The 22,784-nt window shown below is 42.3% G+C and overlaps 1 protein-coding gene across 2 annotated transcripts; it reads left to right on the top strand.

Moving 5' to 3' along the window:
- The first annotated feature begins 241 nt into the window (after nt 1-241).
- On the top strand, nt 242-20,248 carry LOC102083007 (coxsackievirus and adenovirus receptor). 2 transcript variants are annotated; one of them, XM_019356423.2, is made up of 5 exons: nt 242-543; nt 9,595-9,933; nt 10,096-10,194; nt 12,758-13,084; nt 20,017-20,248. In XM_019356423.2, the coding sequence occupies exons 1-5, from the start codon at nt 507-509 to the stop codon at nt 20,019-20,021; spliced, it is 807 nt and encodes a 268-aa protein (XP_019211968.1). In that variant the 5' UTR covers nt 242-506; the 3' UTR covers nt 20,022-20,248. The 2 variants fall into 2 exon arrangements, with proteins under 2 accessions (XP_019211968.1, XP_019211967.2); XM_019356422.2 differs by lacking the exon at nt 242-543 and adding an exon at nt 5,770-6,511.
- Nucleotides 20,249-22,784: the final 2,536 nt, after the last annotated feature.

Here is a 22,784-nt window from a genome sequence, read left to right as displayed (position 1 = left end):
AATCTGTGGCAGATCTTATTACTGCCTCATGAATCAGATGTTAACAGGATGCGTTCAGTTTAACTCTCTCACTACTATAAAGGCTGAAGCTTTAATAATAATAATAATTATAATAATGTTTTATTTTTATAAAACATATTTTAAATGTAAAAGGTTTTATAATTTCACCATAACAAAGTTCACTTCCTGCATGAAGGTGATCCACAGCTCCATGAACTATTCACACAAACATCACTGAGCCTCAGACTTTCTTTAACAGGCCTGTCAGACCACAATGATCCAGCTGTTTGTGTTCATGTGCCACATTTATACGTTTTATTTAAAATCTACTTCACACACATTTTATTATCTGATATCTGCGACACACGGAGACTTCCTGTTAAACAGAAAGTAAACTTTGTGCGTGGGCGTGTTTGGGAGCTGCAGGTGTGTCCAGGTGTGGGTTCGTTGGGTCAGCAGAGGATTTAACGGGACTTTGTGTCGGTTTGAGTTGTTTTTAAAGGAGGATGAAGACGCTGGTGGTGTTCCTGCTCCTCATGAACGGTAAGAAAGTCTCTGTTTAACCTGCAGCAGCTCCGCAGACAGTCCTCTGTGACCGGAAGTGTTACACTCAGGTGCAGCTCGCGCCTCTGACGTCATGGAAAGTCACACAGTGTTGGAAATACAGATTTAATGATGAGGCTTTAATAGTAAAAGTATGAGGGAAGGTTAGAAACAGACCAGACTAACAGACTGTGGACTTTGTAGTCACAGATTGGACACTTCCGGTATGGCAGAGCTAGCTAACCATGCTAAAGTAGCCTCGTGTCTGCGCTGTTTCCGGTCTGAGCCGAGCTCATTCAGCCCTGTGAGCTCCGTTTCTCCGCTCTAAACACAGCACAGGTGCACCTGATCAACGGTGACAACAAACCGGAAATAAACACAGTGATATTTGGAAATGTAAATCTGTCTGTAAGCTCCAGGCTGAACAGAAATGTCAAATACAACTTAGTAAACCAGGAGAACAATTAAATAAAAACACTGAAAGGCATAAATATGAAAGAAAGCAAATAATAATAATCAGGAATGTCTGTGAAGGTTCTCAGTCATCGTAGTAATAAACTTTATTTATAAAGCACACTTAAAAACCAAGGGTATGCCAAGGTGCTTAACAAGTAACATAAGGAATAGAAGGAAGATAATAGAAATAGGACCAAAGCAAGTACTAAGTATGCGAGCAGGTAGCTGTCACTGATACATAGGAAAGCAACAGGTACAGAGCAAACAAGAAATTAAATGAGCATAAAAGTGCATAGTATAAAATCATACAAGAAATATTAACTAGAGGGAAAGGCAAGATTGAATAAGTCGGTTTTTAGTCTTGATTTGAACAGTACAATGGAATCAGATGCGTGGAGGTCGAGAGGAAGGGTATTCCACAGTACCGGGGCAGCCAGAGCAAACGCACGGTCACCCCAGGACTTCAGCCGAGATCTGGGTTGGATCAGAAGTTGTTGAGTGGCAGATCTAAGTGTTCTAGCCGGAGTATGTGGTTTGAGAAGTTCACTAAGATAACTTGGCGCCAATTTATTAATAGTTTTGAATGTAAGGAGTAGTATTTTAAATTGAATACGGTACCTTATGGGCAGCCAATGCAAGCTAGCTAGAACAGGAGTAATAGGGCAAAATTTCCTGGTACCAGTTAAGAGGCGGGCTGCTGCATTTTGGACTGTTTGCAGTCTAAGAAGAAGAGAAGAGAGAAGACCGTAGTACAAGGAGTTACAATAATCCAGCCTGGAGGTCACAAAAGCATGAATAAGCTTCTCCAGGTCCTCATGTGGAACATAATGCCTAGCCTTGGAGATAAGGCGCAGTTGGTGGAAGCTAGATCTCACTACAGCAGATCGTAGTCTAAGGAGCTTGGAAAGAAAAACTCTGTATGTCTTTAAGTTTCCTTGAAGATGTTTCACCTCTCATCCGAGAAGCTTCTTCAGTTGTTATAACAACAACAACAACAACAACAACAACAACAACAACAACAACAATAATAATAATAATAATAATAATGATGATGAATATAATTTTTAAAGATACCATTATATCCAAATGTGGTAGAAACAATGTTCTGCTGTTTGAGTCCCAGCTTCATTTGAGTTTAAAAAATGTATTCTCAACAATTATTTACACATGGATAACTATATATATGATCTATTTAGCCTTTGGTGCATTAGGGAATTTTAAATAATCAAGTTACTCTTTACACTCATGAGAGGAGTATCTGTGAACAATACACAAGAACAGAGTGATGAAGGATTTTGACATTTAGACCAGAGGTGCATCTACTGGGAGGCTGAGGGGAGCACTGGTGGCTGTCAGTATTTTTCACAATATAATAATGTTTTTGTGTTTGATTTTCCAAAAGAAATACAAAATGATGCTGACTAATAGTTCTAATTATATCCAAAGAATGAGCTGGATCAATGAGTCTGAAAGATCTTCCACTTGATTAAATTTCTGTTTTCCATCCATGGAGATCAGGATCCTGGGTCTTCGTGTCTCACTGGTGGACCTTCAGTCCACCTGTCCAGGGCTGGGTGCTCGGGTGTGTACTGAGTCACTCCCGGCATCTGCTTGGTGTGGCCTGGCCCCTTTGGCTCTGTCGGGCCCTGCTGAGGTGTGGGGGGCCCTTGAGTCTCAGGACTCTGGGCCTGGTGCGTGGTCTGCTCTGGCACAGCCGGGTGCCGGTGGAGCCTGCGGGCACGTCGCTGGGGCCCCCTGGGGCTTCTGCACTGTGTCTGCTGGCTGACCCCTGTCCAGGGGTCTGCTTTGGTCTTTTCTGAGTAGGTAGTGCATTAACGCGGCTAATTCATTTTAACATGTTAACGCTGACAGCCCTAATTATTATATTACGTTCTGCGCTCCAGATGGGTTGAGTGCATTAAAAAATTTTAATCGTGTAAATTGTGATGACCGCATTAAAGCGTTAACGCTGACAGCCATAATAATAATAATAATAATACATGTAAAAACAAAACAGTATGTCAGTTTGTTATCCTGGTATTCAGTCTGTGCTGCTCTCACTCAGAGGTCAGAGTTCATGTTCAGTAACCACACTGACAGCAAGAGGAGGAAACAATTGGTTTAATTTAAAAGAACAGTCTGAGCTGTGGATTAAAACAATAACAAATATATAAGTGAGTCACATATCAAACACAGACCATTAAGTGTAATAAGAAGCAGAATAAAAAGCTGAGTGTGAGGGTCAGGGTGCTGTCTCACTGCAGAGGCTTCAGGCTGAATCCTGCTGAGCTCACAGAGTCAGACTCACCTGTGCAGCTTGGACAGGTAAACACATCAGGACATGAGGAGAGTTGGCAAAGTACAGACATTCAGTACTTAAGTACAACTACAAATACTACTATTAAAAATACTCCAGTAAAAGTAGAAGTACTGAATTAACTTCTTTACTCAAGTAAAAGTAAAAAAGTACCGGTTCTGAAATGTACTTAAAATAAGAAAGTAAAAAGTAGCTCTTTGAAGGATGTTTGTAAAATATATTTATACTGGGGACACAAGTCTGGTCTAAGTCTTCTGTCAGAAAGACTGCAGCAGTCCAGGAGTTTGTTAATTGTCTTTAATTAAGTCCCACAAAAGATTTGTTTACATGAAAATGTTTGTGAGGCTTAATCTGAATTCGGTGCAGCCAAACTTGAACTTCTTGTTTTATAGTAAACAGCACGTGTGACTATAAACATGGTTTTCTGGAAACAGAAATGGGCAATTTTATAATTAGTAGAGTCATAGATAACTAGGAAAACAATCACAACACATCATCTACTCAACACAAGCAATATCTCACAATGTCCACAAGGGGTCACTGCAGACCCAACATTGGCTAAATAGCACATGTCTTACAAGTTGCTAATAGTGAGGCATAAATATGACAAGCTAGCAACAGTTAAAGGAAACCATAGAAAAGTCCTTTATTCCTCATCCCGCTGATTGTAGTCATTGCAGGAGATTACAGCCAGATTATAATCAGTATCATGTTAATGAATCTGCCAAAGTAAGAACACTTACAGATTCATCAACTCACTCAATCACACAAAACTGCATTATAGCTGCGTTACAGCAGCTCCTTCAGTCATTCCCACTCTGTGTGCTGAGCACGTGACCACTGGTGTGCTTGTTTCCTTTGGGTGCGCTTGATTCTTGCTTCTAGACATCCTGAGGCCAAGTCAGAGCAGGAAATTTGAACAATGTTTCTATTTTTGTGCAAAGCTAACTGACCCTTGTGCTGTATTAACATAATGATAAAATCATATCAGTATATGTGAGTACAAACTTTAGTCTAACTCTTTTATTCTAATTGTATTCAGCTTGAACCAGAAGAAAAAGAAGGAAAATAAAACTATATTTCTATTTCCTGTTGCTACATTGTAGAGGGCGACTTTGCCTCTAAACAGGAACATGTGTACAGTCCTGCATCAGCAGCTTCATTCTTATACAGACCTTTCTACTCTGTTTGTTAAACTGAGCTCTATGTTTGCTACATAGCAGTCAATAAATCCAGTTTTTATACCACAGTTAAGTTAATGTAGTTAAATCTGTGGATTTGTAACTCAAATATTCAGTGATCTGTTTTAAACACAAACCTGACTTTGACATATTTAAGTTGGTATGAACACAGTCAGAGCTGCTGCTGCTTTTATTGTTCTGTTGCTTTTTAAAAGCTTTCTGTGCAAATCAATAGAAATATTTATTGTTGCATTTTAAAGCTGACAGCACAGCAGCAGCATGAGGAGAAGAGTGTTTGCTCAGGAAATACACGGGTCCCTGAAGAGTTCAAACAGGAAATATTCCTGCATTAAATCTGCAGTTCAATCATCAGCAGCTCTCAGGTTGAATCAAAGCACAGATTACTGTCAGTGTCATCTGTCACCAGGCAGGTTTTAACAGGCGTGTAAGCCACATATTATTATAACACCCTTTTATATTTGTATGATAAACACATGTCATTTAGTTGTGTTTGGTCTTTGAACTTGTGCTCAGTTAACACAATGAATTCATGATGGAAATCTCTAATAAACTATCAAAACAGACACTATTTTCCCCCCAACGCACTCTGTCTGTGGCTGGTACCCCCATCCTCTGGTGAGTTGGTGGTTCTCAGTGCTTGGGTATGTACTGGCTAATGGCTGCTTGGTGGGGCCTGGCCCCCCTGGCTCTGTCAGGCCCCTGCTTGGGTCTTGGATCTCTGGGCCTGTGGCGTGCTCTGCTCTGGCGCAGCCAGCTGCTGGGATCCTGCAGGCTCCTCACTGAGGCCCCCTGTGACTTCAGCACCATGGCTGCGGTTTCTCTGTCTGGTTTTGGTGTGTGTGTGTGTGTGTGTGTGTGTGTGTTTGATTGTTTTTTGTTTGTTTATTTAGGCAGGTTTGGAGCAGATCCTCAGTGTTTTTTCTCTCCCTCTCCTGTAATACCTGAAAATTGTACTTAAGTTCTTACTGCCCAACTCTGGAGAAGAGGAGGTTTTTGTTACTTGTATTATGTAAATTAATTAGCTGTTAGAATTGTCATCAGTTACTATGAATCTATGTAATAAATATACACTAATAATGTAACATTACAGTATTAACCTGAATGAGTTTTGCCTCCTGAGAGTTACAGTTGTGTATGATGTGATCAACAGGCACAAACTTAAGATTTACACACATGTTCATCCAAACTTAACATTAAATACACCTCCATGAGTCACCTGATACACACCTGTGTACGTGTAGTTTTGCTTTCAGTGAGTCACATTTAGTGTGTGCAGCCAAACATGATGGCAGACTGCCACAGATCACTTCTGAGGAAAGAGGAGGCGTTCAGCTTCCTCATAGTTTCACACCTGCATGAAGCAGCCTCACCCTGACAGCTTCAAATCACTGTGTCAGCTGATCACTTCCTGTCCTGTGATTGGCTGGGCTTCAGGCCTTCTCTCAGTCAAACTGGAAACAGGGATTGAGACAGTGTGAGGGTTTGTGGAGTGCCACAGTGCTGTAATGAATACTGTAGTGGAAGAAGTTCTTTCACACTCTTCATCCTGGAGCTGCTTTATGTCCATGATCTGCATGGAAACACATCTATGGAGAGGAAATCCAGCTGCTGAGGGTCACATCTGCATCATTGTAGCTACAGTGGATGTTTCAGTGTCAGGACTGAAGGCGGAGCTTTGTGCGTGTCAGGGTGAGGCCGCAGCAGCCGCCTCCAACCGGAGCGCTCGGGCGTGAAACTAGGAGGAAAGCCGACGTCCTCCTCTTTCCTCAGAAGTGATCTGTGGCCGGCCGGACTTCATTCCACAGATGTGCTTTAACAAAGTGTGAAGCTGAACTCTGAGCTGTGACAGTGTGAGCAGTGTGAGAGTGTCAGTAGATGATCAGCAGAGGAAAGTGAGAGCTGCTGTGAGCTGATGTCCTGAAGGGCTTTTAAAGAGTCTCTGAGTTTGACAGGAACATGAAGATGTTTGTGGTGTTTGTGATCCTCCTGCACGGTAAGTACACCTTCCTCTCTCTGCTCTCATCATCATCTCTCTCTCTTTAATGTGTTGAAGTGCAGCAGGAGGAGATTTCCATCAAACACTGGATTCTGATTCAGATCAAACTAACAATCCAAAGCAGCAACTTTCAAATCACTGGATTCTTCTTGGTGGCTTTCAGATGAGCTCATGTTACAATCAGCTGCTGTGTGTGTGTTGTTGTGTAGCTGAAGCTCTGACTCACATTTCATATGTGACCAAAGGAAACTTGGTGCTGTGTGACACACTTTAGATTCTCTGCTGCTGCTTTGAACTCTTCAAACTAAAGAGCCAAACTGATGATTGACTGTGCAGCTCTGACATGGCACCAAATGTCCCTGTTATCAGCTGCTGGATGGACGTTATCAGAGCTTTTTAGTCCCACACGGATCACCAGGAGCTCCTCCTCTGTCTGCAAACAGGCTCAGCAGCTCTGATCATTCATTGGAGTCAGCACAGAGTGTGGAGACATCTAGTGGTCGTGGAGAGAAGTGCATGTAACGTGTGTGTGTTGTGTTAATCAGCATGAGTAGTTAGGGGGACGTGCCTCCCTGTGCCTGATGGGAGTCCTTGTAATTACCCAGCATGCTGTGCTGTGTGTTTCATTTCTAACACTGGTTTTACTGAAGAGCTTTCTGAGCTTCTTTCATTGATTGTGACCAACATACATGTTTGCTGTGGATCCACATCTGCTCTTACTGCTAATGTCATGAAGCTGTTTGAGTGGTGAGCAGTCAAAGAAGCAGGTCCTAACAGGGACATAGCAGGATATTCCTGCCTCTAAATGAGCTGTAACTGCACATATGAGCACAGCTGGTCTGCATGTAGTGAACACAAAGAGTCTGTGTGAGCTGAATTTACACCAGTCTGTTTGTGTTCCTGTTATTTTGGCACTTTGACAAACTCAAATGTATTTAATCTTAATTGAAAGTGCACTTATAAAAATGCTGTAAAATCACAGTCCTGCTGATTTTCCTTTGATGGACACCAAACATTTTTATCTGCAGGTGAAACTCTGCAGTGACCTGAGCGTGTGCTGCTCTCTGGCATCTCTCTGAATCATGTTGACATGCTTGATGTTCTTGTCTGTGGTCACGAGGATCTTATCTTCCATCCCTGCTTCTGTTTCCTGCTCACAAACCTGCATCCATCTCAGCATCTAAACTCAGAGTCAGCAGCAGCTTCTTAGCTGTCTCTGCCCTCTGAGTGTGTGGTCCTTCAGACCCAGCAACACACTCAGACACAAACTGGTTCACCCGAAAGACAAAACTCCAAAACACAGACTGAACAACGTGGTGTATGCTGTACAGTGCAGCGAGGAATGCCCGGACCTCTACATTGGAGAGACCAAACAGCCACTTCACAAGCGCATGGCACAACATAGAAGAGCCACCTCCACGGGACAAGACTCAGCAGTTCATCTGCATCTATAGGTCAAAGGTCACTCTTTCGAGGATGCCAATGTTCACATTTTGGACAGAGAGGACAGATGGTTTGAAAGAGGAGTGAAAGAAGCCATTTATGTCCACTGTGAGCGACCATCTTTGAACAGAGGCGGTGGTTTACGACACCAACTGTCTGCCATCTATAATCCAGTTTTGAGTTCCCTCCCCAGACGCCTTAACACCCACTCACATCCTGGGCCATCTGACCTCAGGAAATCACATGATAGGGTGGGGCCAGGTTTCACAATGAGCTCACCCGAAACTCTGGCTGATTAGGTCCCACACCCGCTTTCACACCTTGGCGCATGTGATTAGAGGATCACCAGGGGGTCCTTTGTCCCTCCTTGGGGGGATACTCCCACTGGGTTTAAATCTGGGACTCTCGGCCATTTGACCTTAGAACTGAAGAAGCTTCTCGGATGAGAGGTGAAACGTCTTCAAGCAACTCAAAGAAGTCCAGACGCTTTTCTTTGCAAACTCCTTTGACTTTGAAAAGTCTCCTGCTTCTTCACATGAGCAGCTGAAATATTTCTAGAAATCTCTCTGGTTTGTTCCCCACAGCACAGAAACAGCTCTGATCTCTACTGATTCTTCTGGATCTCAGTTCTGGACCTGATGTGGTCCATCATGAAATCTTACGTGGTTTCTCTCACTTATCAGTCAGATTGTTTTCTGTATTAATAGGTGGATTCTCCCCATCCTCAGCCTCCCTCTCATGTGGAGTTCATCAGGGCTCAGTTCTTAGCTCCATTTTATTCTCCGTCTCCTTCCATCAGCTCAGATGTAAATACTGTTATTTCCACTGTCATGTGGATGATACACAGCTGTATGTTGCACTGATGGCAGTAACACAGATGTAATCTGAATCTGATGTTAAATAGATCAGATTCACAAACTTCCTTCACCTCACTGATTTCACATGTGAGCTCTTTAAGTTGCCTCAAATCTTTAATTTGGACAAAAATCTTGAAAATCTGTCCTCCAATATCAGGACTTCCACTCAGAGACTGGGGATGACCTTTGACCCTGAGCTCTGTTTGGACACACAGATCTCAAAGGTCCTACAGTCGTACTTTCTCCAGTGAAAGGGCACATGAAACCTGACACACAGATAAAGACTAATTTACAGCACTGAGCCCTGCTCATAGATGTAACTCTGTCTGTGAAGCTGGATTTAAGAAATAAGTGCTTAAAGTGAAGTTTTATAAACATGTTTAGCGCCATTTTGTGTCTGTGCGGGACGTGACGTCATGTGGTTGGTTGGTTGGGGCTAATAGACTTACATTAGTTTATGTTAGCTAACTAGTGACTGGATCGATAAGTCAGAGGAAAATAAGGAAAAACTGAAAGAGACGAGTCCTCATCAGTCCATCCTCACAGCACAGGCAGCCTGTTAGATACAGACCTGACTTTAACCTTGTATTCATCACTTTTAAAGACTCACATCAGCTCGTTCCTCCACTTCCTCTGGACTTCCTGCCTCTTCCTGTTTTATCTGTGAGTTGTTAAAATGTTGAATGTTTCTGTCGTTCTGTCTCCTGGTTTCTGTAAATGTGTCTAAACCTGATCTTTACCTCAAAGTGACTCATGGAGTCTCTGTCTGTGTGTCCTCAGTTTCCCAGCATGCCTCAGCTGTGGAGTCGTATGAGGGGGAGTCATTCGTCCTGCCCTGTCAGTTTCCCACTTTTAGATTTCGAGACCCCTCAGTGTTGTGGAGTCGCTCCGACCTCAGTCCTCCAACCGTCCACCAGCGTCAGCGTCAAGGAGACGAACTGAAAGATCAAAACCAGCGTTACAGCGGCCGAACATCCATGAAGACTGACGCTCTGGATACTGGAGACCTCAGCCTGAACCTGACCAACCTCCAACTGTCTGACAGCGCCACCTACACCTGCTCCATCAGAGACTTTGGAGATGAACTGAGTCGGAGTGATGTACAGCTGCAGGTCAAAGGTCAGCAACAAACACCTGTTATAGACATCACTGAGATAAATCTTTATTATTTTAACACTGTCAGAATAACCATCTTGGCTCTTTGATTGAAGTAAAGTTAAGTTAAATTAATTCATTCAGTCAGAGGTCAAAGGTCATGTTGTTCTTTGTGTTCCTCCACAGAACGGTTTCCATCCTGGGCCAAAGCTCTCCTGGTTCTCCTGGTTCTTCTTGTGGTTTCTGGGGGTCTTTTATTTCATTTCCGGCACTATTTCATGTCAGGTGAGTGTCTCCTACTACACTACCCATAATGCCGATGGTTAGCAGGTGTCCTCTGGTGGCTCCTTGACTGCGGCTCACACAAACTTGTTCCAGAAGCTGAAAGAGTTGAGAGTTACAAACAGCTGATACAGAGAGCTGAAGAGAAACTTCCAGGTTTGTTCCAGAAGTCAGAAAACCTCCTTCAGACTCAGTCATTGATCAGTGAAACAGCTCCACAACATGACTTTACTAAACAGTGTGTGTGCTTCACTGCATTGATCTGACACAGAGGCTGCATGTGGACAAGCTGGTCTTTCATTATCTGCAATTTATCCAGACCAACAGAAGTTACAACAAATACAACACATGACAAGTAAAGAAACAATACAAACATGTGAAGTAACAGATTATTACAAGAGCATCACACTGACTAAAAGAGCTGCTCTCTCACTTCTTAAAAAAGGACTTAAAGCAGCCCAAACAGGGATTTATAGATAAAAACCAAACAAACAGGAAAATCTACAGATATACAGAGATGGACATTTAGCAGCAGCGCACACAGAACAGTGATGTACACAAATTCCACAGCCAACAATAAAACATAAAGCACAATGATGGACAGTATCCAACCTGTTTAGCTACAGGATGGGTGCAGATCACTGAAATCCAGTAAACATAAACAGTTACAGAGATGAAGTTTTTCCTCACTTGGAGAAGAAAGAAGATTATGCCCAAAATTTACATTTTTAAATTTCATCTTGGACACGATCCTTTCAATGTGAGCTTTAAATGACAAACTCTGATCTATAATGATACTTAGATACTTATAAGATGTGACCGCTTCAGTTTCAGCCCTTTGAATGGTTTTGTTCTCAGGAGACGTAGATAACAACTCTTTGCTGTTTGAGAATAACATGAACTTGGATTTCTCTGCATTTAACACCAACTTAAGTTAAATGAGACTGAAAAACATCAAAGACTTCAGAAATTCACAGGTTTGTTTTACTGAAGGAGACGAACAAGCTGTCATCTGCATAAAGATGGAGTTTATGTATTTATAGAGAAAAGAACAGAGGTCCTAACATGAAACAACGTGGACACACTGAGTTCTAACTGATGAGTTAAAAACAAACTCACAGCCTTTACAGAGAGACCAACATTGTTTAGTCTGTTTACTAAAATGACAACTGTGTGAAAAACCTTCAATAAGCCAAAACAAAGAGCAGCTCATCAATGATGTCGTTCAGCACTTTAACAGCAGCAGTTATTGGGCTGGTTTCTGAATCCTGACTGATGCTGAGAAAGAGTTTCATTTTTGTACAGAACATGTTTTAGTTGTTCTAATAAGATTTTTGTAAACTTTTACTAAACGCACACAATTTAGATTTAGGCCTGTAGTTATGAACATCTGAAGGATCGTCTCTTTTCAAAGGGAGAACATGGACAAGTTTCCATATTTCAGAGATCTCACTGTTCAAAGGCTGAAATTAAAAATATAAGTTAGCAGTTCTGCTGTAACATCTTATTAAGAAAATAAGGATCAAGTTGATCTGGTCCTGCAGATTTATTTGGATCCAACAGATTTAAGGTCCTGTGGACCTCCAGGACACTCAGAGGAGAAAAGCTGAAGGCCTGAAGCACAGACTGAGTTTGAGTGGTTACAGAGAGCCTCCTGTTCAATAAGCTGTTTGAAATCTGATGTAAACATTCAAATAAAGACCACGAAGAAACAAAATGTTCATTAAAGCAGTTTAAATGTCACATTTTTCAGCAAAGTACATCAGTCTTTTCAAACAAAAGCAGCCATCTTGGTGGATATATCCTCATAGTAAGATTTCATTATTATCCTAATTTGTTTTGGATCATTCAGATGTTTAGTGGTTTTTGAGTGGTAGAAAAAAAGGGTCTAAAAATCAAACAGTCTGCCTCAGATTTAGTTTCTCTGGTCTGAGCCCAGACAGCATCTCTTTGTTTAAGGAGGCTGGACAGCTGAGGAGAAACCCCAGCATTGTTTCTATGGTTTACTCTAAATTTAATGATGGACACATGTTTATTATCAAAACATCATTAAAGTATTTCCATCCTCATCAGTAAAGAGGTGGATTCTGTTCCAGCTGTCTGACTGCAGCGATTACACAGTGGACACTGATATCATTTGAAAAAACACCGCGTGTTAATAAAACTGTATCAATAGGATTTGTTTTTATATCCAGGATCCATGGGACGAATTTAGAAGCAGGTCATCCAGGTTTTTATGTCTTTAAGTCCTGTAACTGATTTAATTGGTGTTAATGATAAAAATCAGATGTGCATCATCTGCATGGTAATGATACAAATCTATGAATAATTTTTGTGTCTGAAGGAAACATTTACACAAACAAACTGGAATCTATCAGATATGATTCAAACCACTGCAGTAAATTTCCTTTAATAACTCTGGTGTTTTCTAGTGTTTGTAGTAAAATGTTGTGTCTACACTGAGGTCTAACAGGACAAGCACAGGAATAAGTCCTCTGTAACAGGTCATAAGGAGAACATTAGTAACCTTCACTACAGCTCATGTTGTGCTTTGTTGTCTTGTCAGTCCCCTGGGTGGGGGTGGATTCAGGGGTGGAGTCTGTCCAGCTGATCTGCAAAACCACAGTTTGTCTGCCTAAAGATGCTAAAGTGGAGTGGAAGGACAAAAACAACAGGAAGGTCCACGTGTATGAGAACGGCTCTGACCAGCCTGAAAAACAACATGAGGATTACAGAGACCGAACGACCATGAAGAGGAAGGTCCTGGAACCTGGAGACCTCAGTCTGACCCTGAAACACCCCACAGATGGAGACAACTCCACCTACACCTGCACCGTCTACAGCAGGGAGGGAAACACCCTGATGGAGAAACAAGTGGAGCTGAAAGTCAGAGGTCAGTGCTGTAGATACAGGTCAAAGGTCAGACTCATGATGGTGGTTCAGTCTCAGTGGCTCCATCCAATAATGTTACAGTGTTAGCATGTCTGATGTTTGTGGCTGTTTTGGTTTTTATTTGATTTCCAGCCAAATGTAAAAGCTTCAGCAGATGAACTGTAGGAGCAAAGTTCATGTGTGAGACTTCATCTGAAAGGTAACATCTTCTAGTTTCTGAACATGTGTTTGATTAGCATGTGGCTAAAACACAGGCTAAGCTAAGTCAGTTCAAATCTCAGTAAAAACCTTCTTTGGTCCTCATCTATAATCAGTCATATCTGAGTCACAATAACTAGAAGATGATTTCTAGCAGAACTGTGAAAATCTCCACATCCTTTCTCCATGTTATCATCCAAAGCTGTGTGAAGTTTCAGAGCTCTGCAGCTAACAGAGACTTTCAGTTTGCTGCTCTCTTCCTCTGACAGCTCCATTCTTAGGGAGCGTTAGTTCTCTGTTTCACTTTATTCCACTTATTCAGTCTGATGTTCTCTGATCTGTTTCTCTTGTTTAGTGTCTTAAATGCTGCCAGTGCCTCTCTTTGCTTTAACCAACCTTTCTCTTTATTTCTGAGCTTTTTAAGGACTTTAACTGATGCATCAACCTTTGAAAATGGAAAGAAATCAGTCAGATTCATGGCTGCATCAAAGTGTCACATGTAGTTCTCCCACATCAGCTGGATTATATCTATAGCAGCAAACAGCAGCTGATCCACAAATCTGTGTCTGTGTTAATAAAGTTGGATCAGTTCAAATAGTTTGTTGCTCTGCACTTGAAAGCAGCATGTAGTTTACTAGCTAAGCCCACTGAGCATCAGTGTTTCAGTGAGACTCAGTGAATTAAAATGGAGATGCTAATCAGGGTTAAGATAAGATAAGATAAGATAAGATAAGATAACTCTTTATTGTCATTGCACAGTCATACATAGTACAATAGTACAATGAAATTGGAAAACTGTCCTACGTCGGCACTACATGTAACACAACACGACACGATATGACACATCACAACGCAACACAAACAACTACAACAACACAGTATAATAACTTAGTAATAAAAAAGAAGAATAAGTGTATTTGTATTGCTCTTATTATTGCACATTAATTATTATTGCACCTTGTTATGAATATAAATATTATTATTATTATTATTATTACTGTTTTTACCGTTGTTAACGGTAAGTCCAGGCAGGTAGCCAATCAGGTCAGCTGTTAGCATTGACTAGGGCTATTGCCCTGTTGTAAAAGCTGTTCTTGAGTCTATTTGTTCGGGACCTCAGCAGCCTGAACCTCCTGCCAGACGGCAGCAGCTTAAACACCCGGTGTCCTGGGTGTGTACAATCCCGTAGGATGCTGCGTGCCCTCTTGAGACAGCGAGTGCTGTACAGGTCCTTCAGGGAGGGAAGAGGATGTCCAATGATTTTTTGGGCCATATTGATGACACTCTGGAGTGCCTTTCTCTGTGCTGTGGTGCAGCTGGAAAACCAAACACCAATGCAATATGTCAGCACACTTTCAATGGAGCAGCGGTAGAAGACCGTCAGCAGCTCCTTCTTCAGGTCCATTTTTCTGAGGATTCTCAGAAAGTGGAGACGCTTTTGGGCCTTCTTTAAATCGCAGAGGTGTTAGAGCTCCATTGGAGGTCTGTGTCTATGTGCACACCCAGAAACTTGAAACTGGAGACCCTTTCCACACACTCCCCGTTGATGCTGACAGGCTGCAGCTCAGACTTCCTCCTTCTGAAGTCAACTACCAGTTCTTTTGTCTTGGTGGTATTGAGGTCCAGGTTGTTATCTACACACCAATCTGACAGCCTCTGAACTTCAGCTCTGTACACCGTCTCATCTCCCCCTGAGATGAGCCCCACCACGGTGGTATCATCTGCAAACTTGATGACTGCGTTGTCTGGGTGGGTACTGACACAGTCATGTGTGTACAGAGTGTACAGTGGGGGACTCAGTACACAGCCTTGTGGGGAGCCGGTGTTAAGGCTGAGGGCTGAGGAAAGATGAGGCCCCACTCTGACTCTCTGTACACGGTCTGAGAGGCAGTCTCTGATCCAGCAGCAGGTGGTAGAAGGAAGTCCAATTTCCAGCAGTTTAACTATTAGTCTGTCCGGGAGTATCATATTGAAAGCAGAGCTAAAGTCAACAAAGAGCAGCCTGGCGTAACGGCCCTGCACTTCCAGGTGAGAGATGGTGGTGTGGAGCGTTGTACCAATGGCATCTTCAGTTGATCTGTTAGCTCTGTATGCGAACTGGAGCGGGTCGAGTGTGGGTGGCAAGCAGGACATGATGTGACGTCGGACCAGTTTCTCAAAGCACTTCATTATAACAGGTGTTAGAGCAACTGGTCGGTAGTCGTTGAGGCTGCTAATGTTAGTATGCTTTGGCAGTGGGACAATTGTGGCTGACTTTAGGCACGGCGGGATGCAGGACTGGGACAGTGAAGTGTTGAAGATCTTAGTAAAGACCCCAGCCAGCTGGTCTGCACACTCTTTAAGGACCCTTGCGGTTACCCCATCTGGTCCGGCGGCCTTCCTGGGGTTCACTGCCCTCAGTGTGCGCCTCACCTCATATTCCTGCACTTTGAGGCTTGGGCTGCTGCTGCTGTCTGATGTTTTTGCTGCTGCTGCCTCTGGTCCCTTCGCCTCAAAGCGTGCAAAGAAGTGGTTCAGCTCCTCCGCAAGCGCCGCAAGCACATGAGCAATGTTATAGCTCTATAAGTTACTAAGTTTGTTCATGTGGAGAATCTAACAGATCTAAGCAGATGTAGCTCCCAGTGAAGCAGCAGCATTCACCCTGTTAGAGTCAACACAATGACCAGGAACTGAATAAGCAGTTATACATGTAAATACATCTGTTTCATTATCATCTGGAGACCCAAAAAGTCGAATGTACAGAGCTAAAATCATGTGTTTGATTTTTGGCTTTTACAAACAAGCCATTACTACCACACTTACTGGCCACTTCATTAGGTCCACCTTGTTAGTAATGGGCTGGAGCCCTTTTTCCTTCAGAGCTGCTTCATTCTTTGTAGTATAGTTTTAACAAGGAGACATTTTCACCATGTTAACATGATAGTGTTACACAGTTACTGCACACGTGTCATCTCCACATCCATGATGCAAATATCCACTTCCACCACAGCCAAAGCTGCTCTATTGGATCCAGACTTGATGAATTTGAATCCAGTGAAGTGATTTTCATGTTTGAAGAACTGCTTTGAGATGATGTCAGATTTGCTTCTCCTGCTAGAAACATCCACACCAACCAGGTATTTCCACACAGAGAGCTGCTGCTCACTGGACAGCTTCTCTTCTTTGGACCATTGTCAGTAAACCCTGGAGGAGGCTGTGGTCAAATCCCAGCACATCAGAACAACCGAGCCCTGTTCACAGTCATTTAAATGAGCTTTCTTACAAGGATCCATGTGCAAGTGACAGGAAACTGCAACAGTTTTACAAGCTGTGTTACAAAATGAATGTCACAGAGCAAACTTAGATATAACACTATAAGTCTTTGCTCTTTGTTTCCTTAGTGCAGCTTTAATGATCTCTGGTTACTGTGGGCCCATTAAAAAGTGTGGACGTGTCATTTCCACAGAATATTTTACAGACAGTAAGATAGAAGCATAACTTCATAAATATAGTGTTTTAAATGCACATGCTGCAGCTCACAGTGATGCTGCTGTGTGACAGGGTTGTGTTGTTCACACTGTCATACTTGGTTGTCTTGGCGACAGACTTTCTGGTATCTTTTCATAATAACTTGTACCTGTGGGTCACATGATCAGGGCTCGTCACTAAAAGAAGAAAGAAACATTCAATTCAATCTGTTTACTCAGTTTGATTCTTTTAGTACTTTAGTTTCTTTCACTAATCTGATGCTGCGACTACAGACAGAATCATTTTGTCCTCTTTAATGGTTTTGTAGATTCCCAGTAGCTCGACAGAAAGGCTGCTTTTAGTGCTCCACATAATATGAAGCCAGTAAGCAGTTGTGTGGATAGTATATGGTTCAGACTGGGACTGTGATTAGATAGGACGGCAGAGTGCTTCATTAAAATGACATCATCTGAGTGGGAAATACTAAAGTGACTCAGATTTGTAACAGGAAGTGTGGACTGTGATGTCATCAGACAGACAGAAACAGTCATTCAGTAATAAAGTGATTTAATATTCAACAACAGAAAAATAACATCAAACATGTTTGTTTCATTCAATGTTACAGCTTCAGCTCATTAAGGCTAAAGTTCACTTTTTAAACTGTCCATGTAAACTTAATAATACCAAACTGAAAGTAATATTTAGAATAAACACATGTTTGTATATAAAGTGAACCCAGCAGGAGAAGCTGAACACATCCACAGCTGTGAGGGACACTGGTGCTGTGACTGATTAAATACATCAAACACATCTGTGACTCAATCTGTCAATATTATTTGTCATATTAGAAACAGCTTAAAAACAGTGCTGTGTTAAAGCTGTGCTGTGATGTCTGATTGTATTAAGGTCCAATCATGTACTTGTGTATTTGTAACTAAGCAACGACGTGGGCGGAGCTTCAGCTCTGAACGATCAGGAAACATTTTAGAGCATCAGCTGATAAAAACACTGTGAGACAGGAAGGATTTGAAGTCTTCTATGCTCTTTATTCTTGCTTGTGCAGAGTTTGTGGCTGCAAAGCGACCGTCAACAACAACTGCTTCCTCTGCTGACAGGAAATGACATCATCCCACCTGAGGCTTTGATTACAACAATAAAAGAACTAAACTGCTGAGTAGAGAAAAGATGGGTTTACTAAAACAGAGTATCAGATGTCAGGTCAGTTAATGTCTTCATTTAATCCAGTAACAAACCAAAGGTTCCAGATTTGAGCTTTTTGAAGTCCTGTTATTAAGTCTGTTCATCATTTTCATTTCATTTGATAACTTCTACCAATAACAACCAATTATTTTCAAGCTGAGAGATTTAGTGTGAAAAACAGAAGCAGGAAATGATGCTGTGCAGTATATTTGTGGAAAACAATGATGAGGCTAAAATCAAAATCACACACAGGTAAAAATAAACACAACATTTGTGTGTAAATATACGAGGTGGAACATTTATTTGATGCTTTAGCTGCTACTTGTGATACTAAATGTTTGCAGTTGTGCTTCATGGTTACTGAACGTAACACAAACACTGCTGATTGTTGGCTTGTGTGTTATTTGTGTTGTATTCAGGTGACTATAGAAGACTAATAACACAAATATTATGGATGAACACATTCCTGGGCTGTTTCAGGTTTCCATACAAACACTTGATGTTTGGTAGTTGCAGGTTCAACATGGTGCATCGATATATCCAGCGTCCCTCTTCTGCACGTTTCCATCAGTCTCAGCCTTCCTCTCTATCTTTGTCCTGTAGACTCCTCAGCCTGAGCTGTCCCTGTCACCCACTCATTTCCATCCTTTCTATTCTGCTCACTTGTTCAAATCTTCTACTCGGCCACCTCCAGGTCGCCTCCTGTCTTTGTGTCATGTCTCCATCATCACAGCCTCACTAGGCTGTAAAGCTTCATATTGACTTTAGCTGCTGTCCTCCTGTCACAGATCACACCTGATACATGTGTGCACCCACTCCATCCTGCCTGTACTGTCACTTCACCTCTGTTGGACTTTGCTGCTTGTATGGAGACTTCATGTATTTAAACTGATCTACCATCACCACCTCGACTCCTTCATCTTCACTGTCGTATCTGCAGCTCTTCACACACATGTATTCTGTCTTTCCTTCCTCTTCTCTTCAGAGCATACCTCCACCTCTCCAGGCTCTCCTCCACCCACCTGCTTCCTGCTCTCACTACAGATCACAATGTCCTCAGCAAACAGAGCTGCTGAGACTCCTGCCTGAGCTCATCTGCCAGCCTGTCCATCAGCACTGCTAACAAGAAGGGCTTAGAGTGGATTTCTGATGTAATCCCAGCCCCAGCAGGAACCCATCTTTCCCTGCTACTGCAAACCTTCCCACTGTCTCTCTGTCCTCATACATGTACTGCACCAACCATTGTTTGCATGCACACAGAAACAGTGCAGCTCCTCCTGACCTTCTCTGTACATCTGAAGTGCTTGTTCTTGTCATGAAGCCATCCTGCTGCTCACACGTCACTCTTCCACCTTCTCAACACACTCTTTACATGTCAGTACATTTACACCTCTATCTGTCATCACACTAACCTGCTGTAAATCCTTTCAGCTGGAGCTTCTTTGTAGACACTTCCCTACATTGCAGCCTGATTACAATGCAGACAGTCGCTACAGTGTGGCTGGATTTCCTTTCTTAGCGTCCTTTGCTATAAAATACCAGGATGTTAGGCTGAGGCTGAGTCGCTCCATAATATGAGCCGCGGCCCGGAAAGTACAAAGATGGAATATTGTTTGTTGTTCTGGAAATTTCCCATGAAATAACCAGCACTTAAAATGACTGACGCTGTACTTAAATGTACTTACAGTGTAATTATTTTATTCTTTCTGTACAAACCTACTTGTTACACAAACTTACAGGTAACTACAGGCTACTTGTGCCTTATTTGCAGGTCGTGTTATAAAGTGTTACTGAAACAGCTGCTGACCAAAGTGATGCACATTTAAATGAGTCAAAGTCCTGAAATAATTCAACAGATTAAAACCAAAACATAAAATGAGAACCATGAGTGAAACAAACAGGATGGTGGTGCTGATCATTGTTGCCTCACAGCAACAAGTTCTGAGGTCATTTCCACCACCTGAGTGGGCCTTTCCCCCGACACTCCTCTCTGTGTGCTGTGAGTGTCTCTCTGTGTTAGCTGGGATAAGGAGAAGAGGAAGAGGATGGAGGCTGTTGAAGGTCTCTAATGTTGCGTTTGTTCCACAGTTTAGGAGCAGCTGCAAAGCCCTGATCTCCTCTGTGTTTGAACCTGATCTGGAGACAGTGAGAACCAATAACTGAGGGCAAAATAAGGACACTGAAACTAAAAGCATCTACAGGGACGACTTTATGTTAAAAACACCAAACCATGAAGCACTGGTGCAGCTGACTCACACAGACTCTCCTCCACACTGTCCTCAGTTATAAAGTGCTTTACAAACCCAAACATTATGACTAACAGCTGGATTTTCTGTTTCAGTGCAGCCAACTAACAATGAGCCAACAAGGCCTCACGTAACATCAGTCAGTGAGAGTTTCACTGTTTCAGCAGCTCTGTTCACTCACACTTATTAATATTAATGCTCATTACAAATGTTACAGCAGCTGATCCACAAATCTTTGTCTGTGTTAATAAGTTGGATCAGTTCAAATAGTTTGTTGCTCTGCACTTGAAAGCAGCAGTTTTTCTAATGCACCACCTTCATGTTTCCTTCATATTTGAATCCCCTGTAGATACTGACAGGTAACCATGTCACACAGAGCTCAAGCTTTGAATCCAGCTGTGATTGTTGATTTTCTATTGAATGGACTTTTTCAAATCCAGCTGTGGGCCTGTGTTTGTGAGCTCATTAACAGCTGTTTATTTAGAGATACGTGGTCCTCACAGGACAGCCACTACAAACATATGATTTTATAGAATATGATGCATTACTGCAGATTCAACACAATAGAAAGGATTTGAAATGAGCTCAGCCTTAAACATGTGCAGCAGTAATATTGATCCATAGACACTGATGGGAAATTTTTCTGCACAATAAGTACTTGACTTTTCAGACTTTATGTCCAATTTGCCAGTACTGCAGTTTTGTGTGTAGTGAGGTGTTTTCATGGTGTTTTATTGGTGCTTTTACTAAAGGAAGGCTTCTATCAAATTCTTCCAAATGTTGTCAACTGAGCTGTGTGATGAAGTGAGTGTGACAGAAACATCAGACTGTGTTTCTCTGCTTCATCAAGTCAAATCTGGTCCTCAGAGACTGAATAAAGTCCTGTCCACTAACAGCAGCTCCAACAGTCTGTTCACTGCTTTCTTCCTGTCAGTCTTCATCTTTCTGCTGCGTCTCCTCTTCACACTGACACTTCTATCTAACAGTGAGCTCCAGTGAAGCAGCAGCATTCAGCCTGTTAGAGTCAACACAAATGTCTCCATCCAAGCTCATGTTGTGCTTTGTTGTCCTCTCAGTCCCCCAGGTGGAGGTGGATTCAGGGGTGGAGTCTGTCCAGCTGCCCTTCAACACCACACTTCACTGCTGAAGACGCTAAAGTGGAGTGGAAGGACAGAGGCAGCAGGAAGGTTCACGTGTATGAGAACGGCTCTGACCAGCCTGAAGAACAGGACCAGTTTTTCAGAGACCGAACGAAGATGAATGAAGACCTGCTGAAAACTGGAGACCTCAGTCTGACCTGAAATACCCCCAGATGGAGACAACAGGACTACACCTGCACCGTCTACAGCAGGGAGGGAAACATCCTGCTGAAGAGAAAGGTGGAGCTGAAAGTCAGAGGTCAGTGCTGTAGGTACAGGTCAAAGTCAGAGGTCATGTAGGAGTTTATTCTCTAAAGCTTTTAGTTTGAATCTATTTTCAGTTATTCAAATAAATAAATTCTTTGATGTTTTGATCTAAAAGCCAAAATGTCAGGCGGAGCAACTGTGTGTTTAAATGAACAGACTAAGAAGACCATTAAAAATGATCCTACTTCAAAATAAAAGCCTCTGGCATGATTTGAGGTTGGGTTAAAATCAATAGTTTTGTTAGTTTAGTCCAAATCAATGTAAATGTATAAATATCAATAGTTTTAAAGCTGCTGAGATCATTCAACACTTTGATCCAGTCATTTGGATGTTGTCACATGTCAGGGTGGAGCAGCCCTAAATATGAGGCTTTTATTGTGAAAATGCTGAGTGTGATGATCAGAGGAGCCCATGGGTGTTTGTGGCTGGATGCAAAGGTTTGTAGCTCTCCTTGTAAAGAGAAACAGCTTGAGCTACAGAGGAGCGTCTGAGAAGAAGACAGGGGAAAGAGGAAGAGCTGAGGCCGCTGGAGAAAAGACAGAAAAGAAAATCAGCTTTATTTGTTGGAGCGTTTGTTATCACACTGAATATTCCACTTTAGAGACATGAAAAAAGTGAAGTGTGATTGATGTTTGTCTCAATGATTTGGGCCTGGAATCATTTCTTCTCTCCACTTTAAGACATATTAATGTCAGCTCACATGTCCCACAGTGGACAGATTTCTATTCTAGATGATATTTGGAGGATTTTATGTGTTCTCTGCTGTCACAGCTCTTTGTGATATTGAGCGCAGCTGTATGTTTGTGTGGTTAAAGCCACCAGACTCCATGACAAAACTCTCATTTTAGCCGGAGACACGGGGCTGCTGTGGGACTTTGTGTTTGCAAAGATTCTATTGAGGATTTTTGCCTTTATTATATAGGTGCAGAGAGTAGACAGGAAGTGGGGAGAGAGTGAGGGACACACAGGCACCTGTAGTAAGCCCCGCCTTCAGTCCACCTGCTCAGCCAGGTGAGCTATAGCGCTGCTTTAACATGTTAGTGTGATTGAGAGTGAATGAAAGTGAGTGATGGAGGCAGCAGGAAACTAACAGGCTGTTTGTTCTGAGAGGTCACATGACTGTTTTTCTCAGCAGAGTCTGATGGATTTGATGAGACCATGAGAGCGGCTTCAGTTCCTCATCAGAAAGAGTCTGACAGAAGCT

This window comes from Oreochromis niloticus, unplaced genomic scaffold (genome assembly GCF_001858045.2).
Source record: "Oreochromis niloticus isolate F11D_XX unplaced genomic scaffold, O_niloticus_UMD_NMBU tig00008099_pilon, whole genome shotgun sequence".
In the NCBI taxonomy this organism is placed as follows: Eukaryota; Metazoa; Chordata; class Actinopteri; order Cichliformes; family Cichlidae; genus Oreochromis; species Oreochromis niloticus.
The sequence above is the reverse complement of the archived record's forward strand: the minus strand, read 5'-3'. Positions and strand labels throughout refer to the sequence as shown.

Bases quoted from the DNA above. Each gene is read 5' to 3' on its own strand.
- LOC102083007 (XM_019356423.2), top strand. From the start codon at position 507: ATGAAGACGCTGGTGGTGTTCCTGCTCCTCATGAACG. The intron at 544-9,594 runs GTAAGAAAGTCT...GTGTGTCCTCAG, and splicing joins GTTCCTGCTCCTCATGAACG to TTTCCCAGCATGCCTCAGCT. The intron at 10,195-12,757 runs GTGAGTGTCTCC...TTGTCTTGTCAG, and splicing joins CCGGCACTATTTCATGTCAG to TCCCCTGGGTGGGGGTGGAT.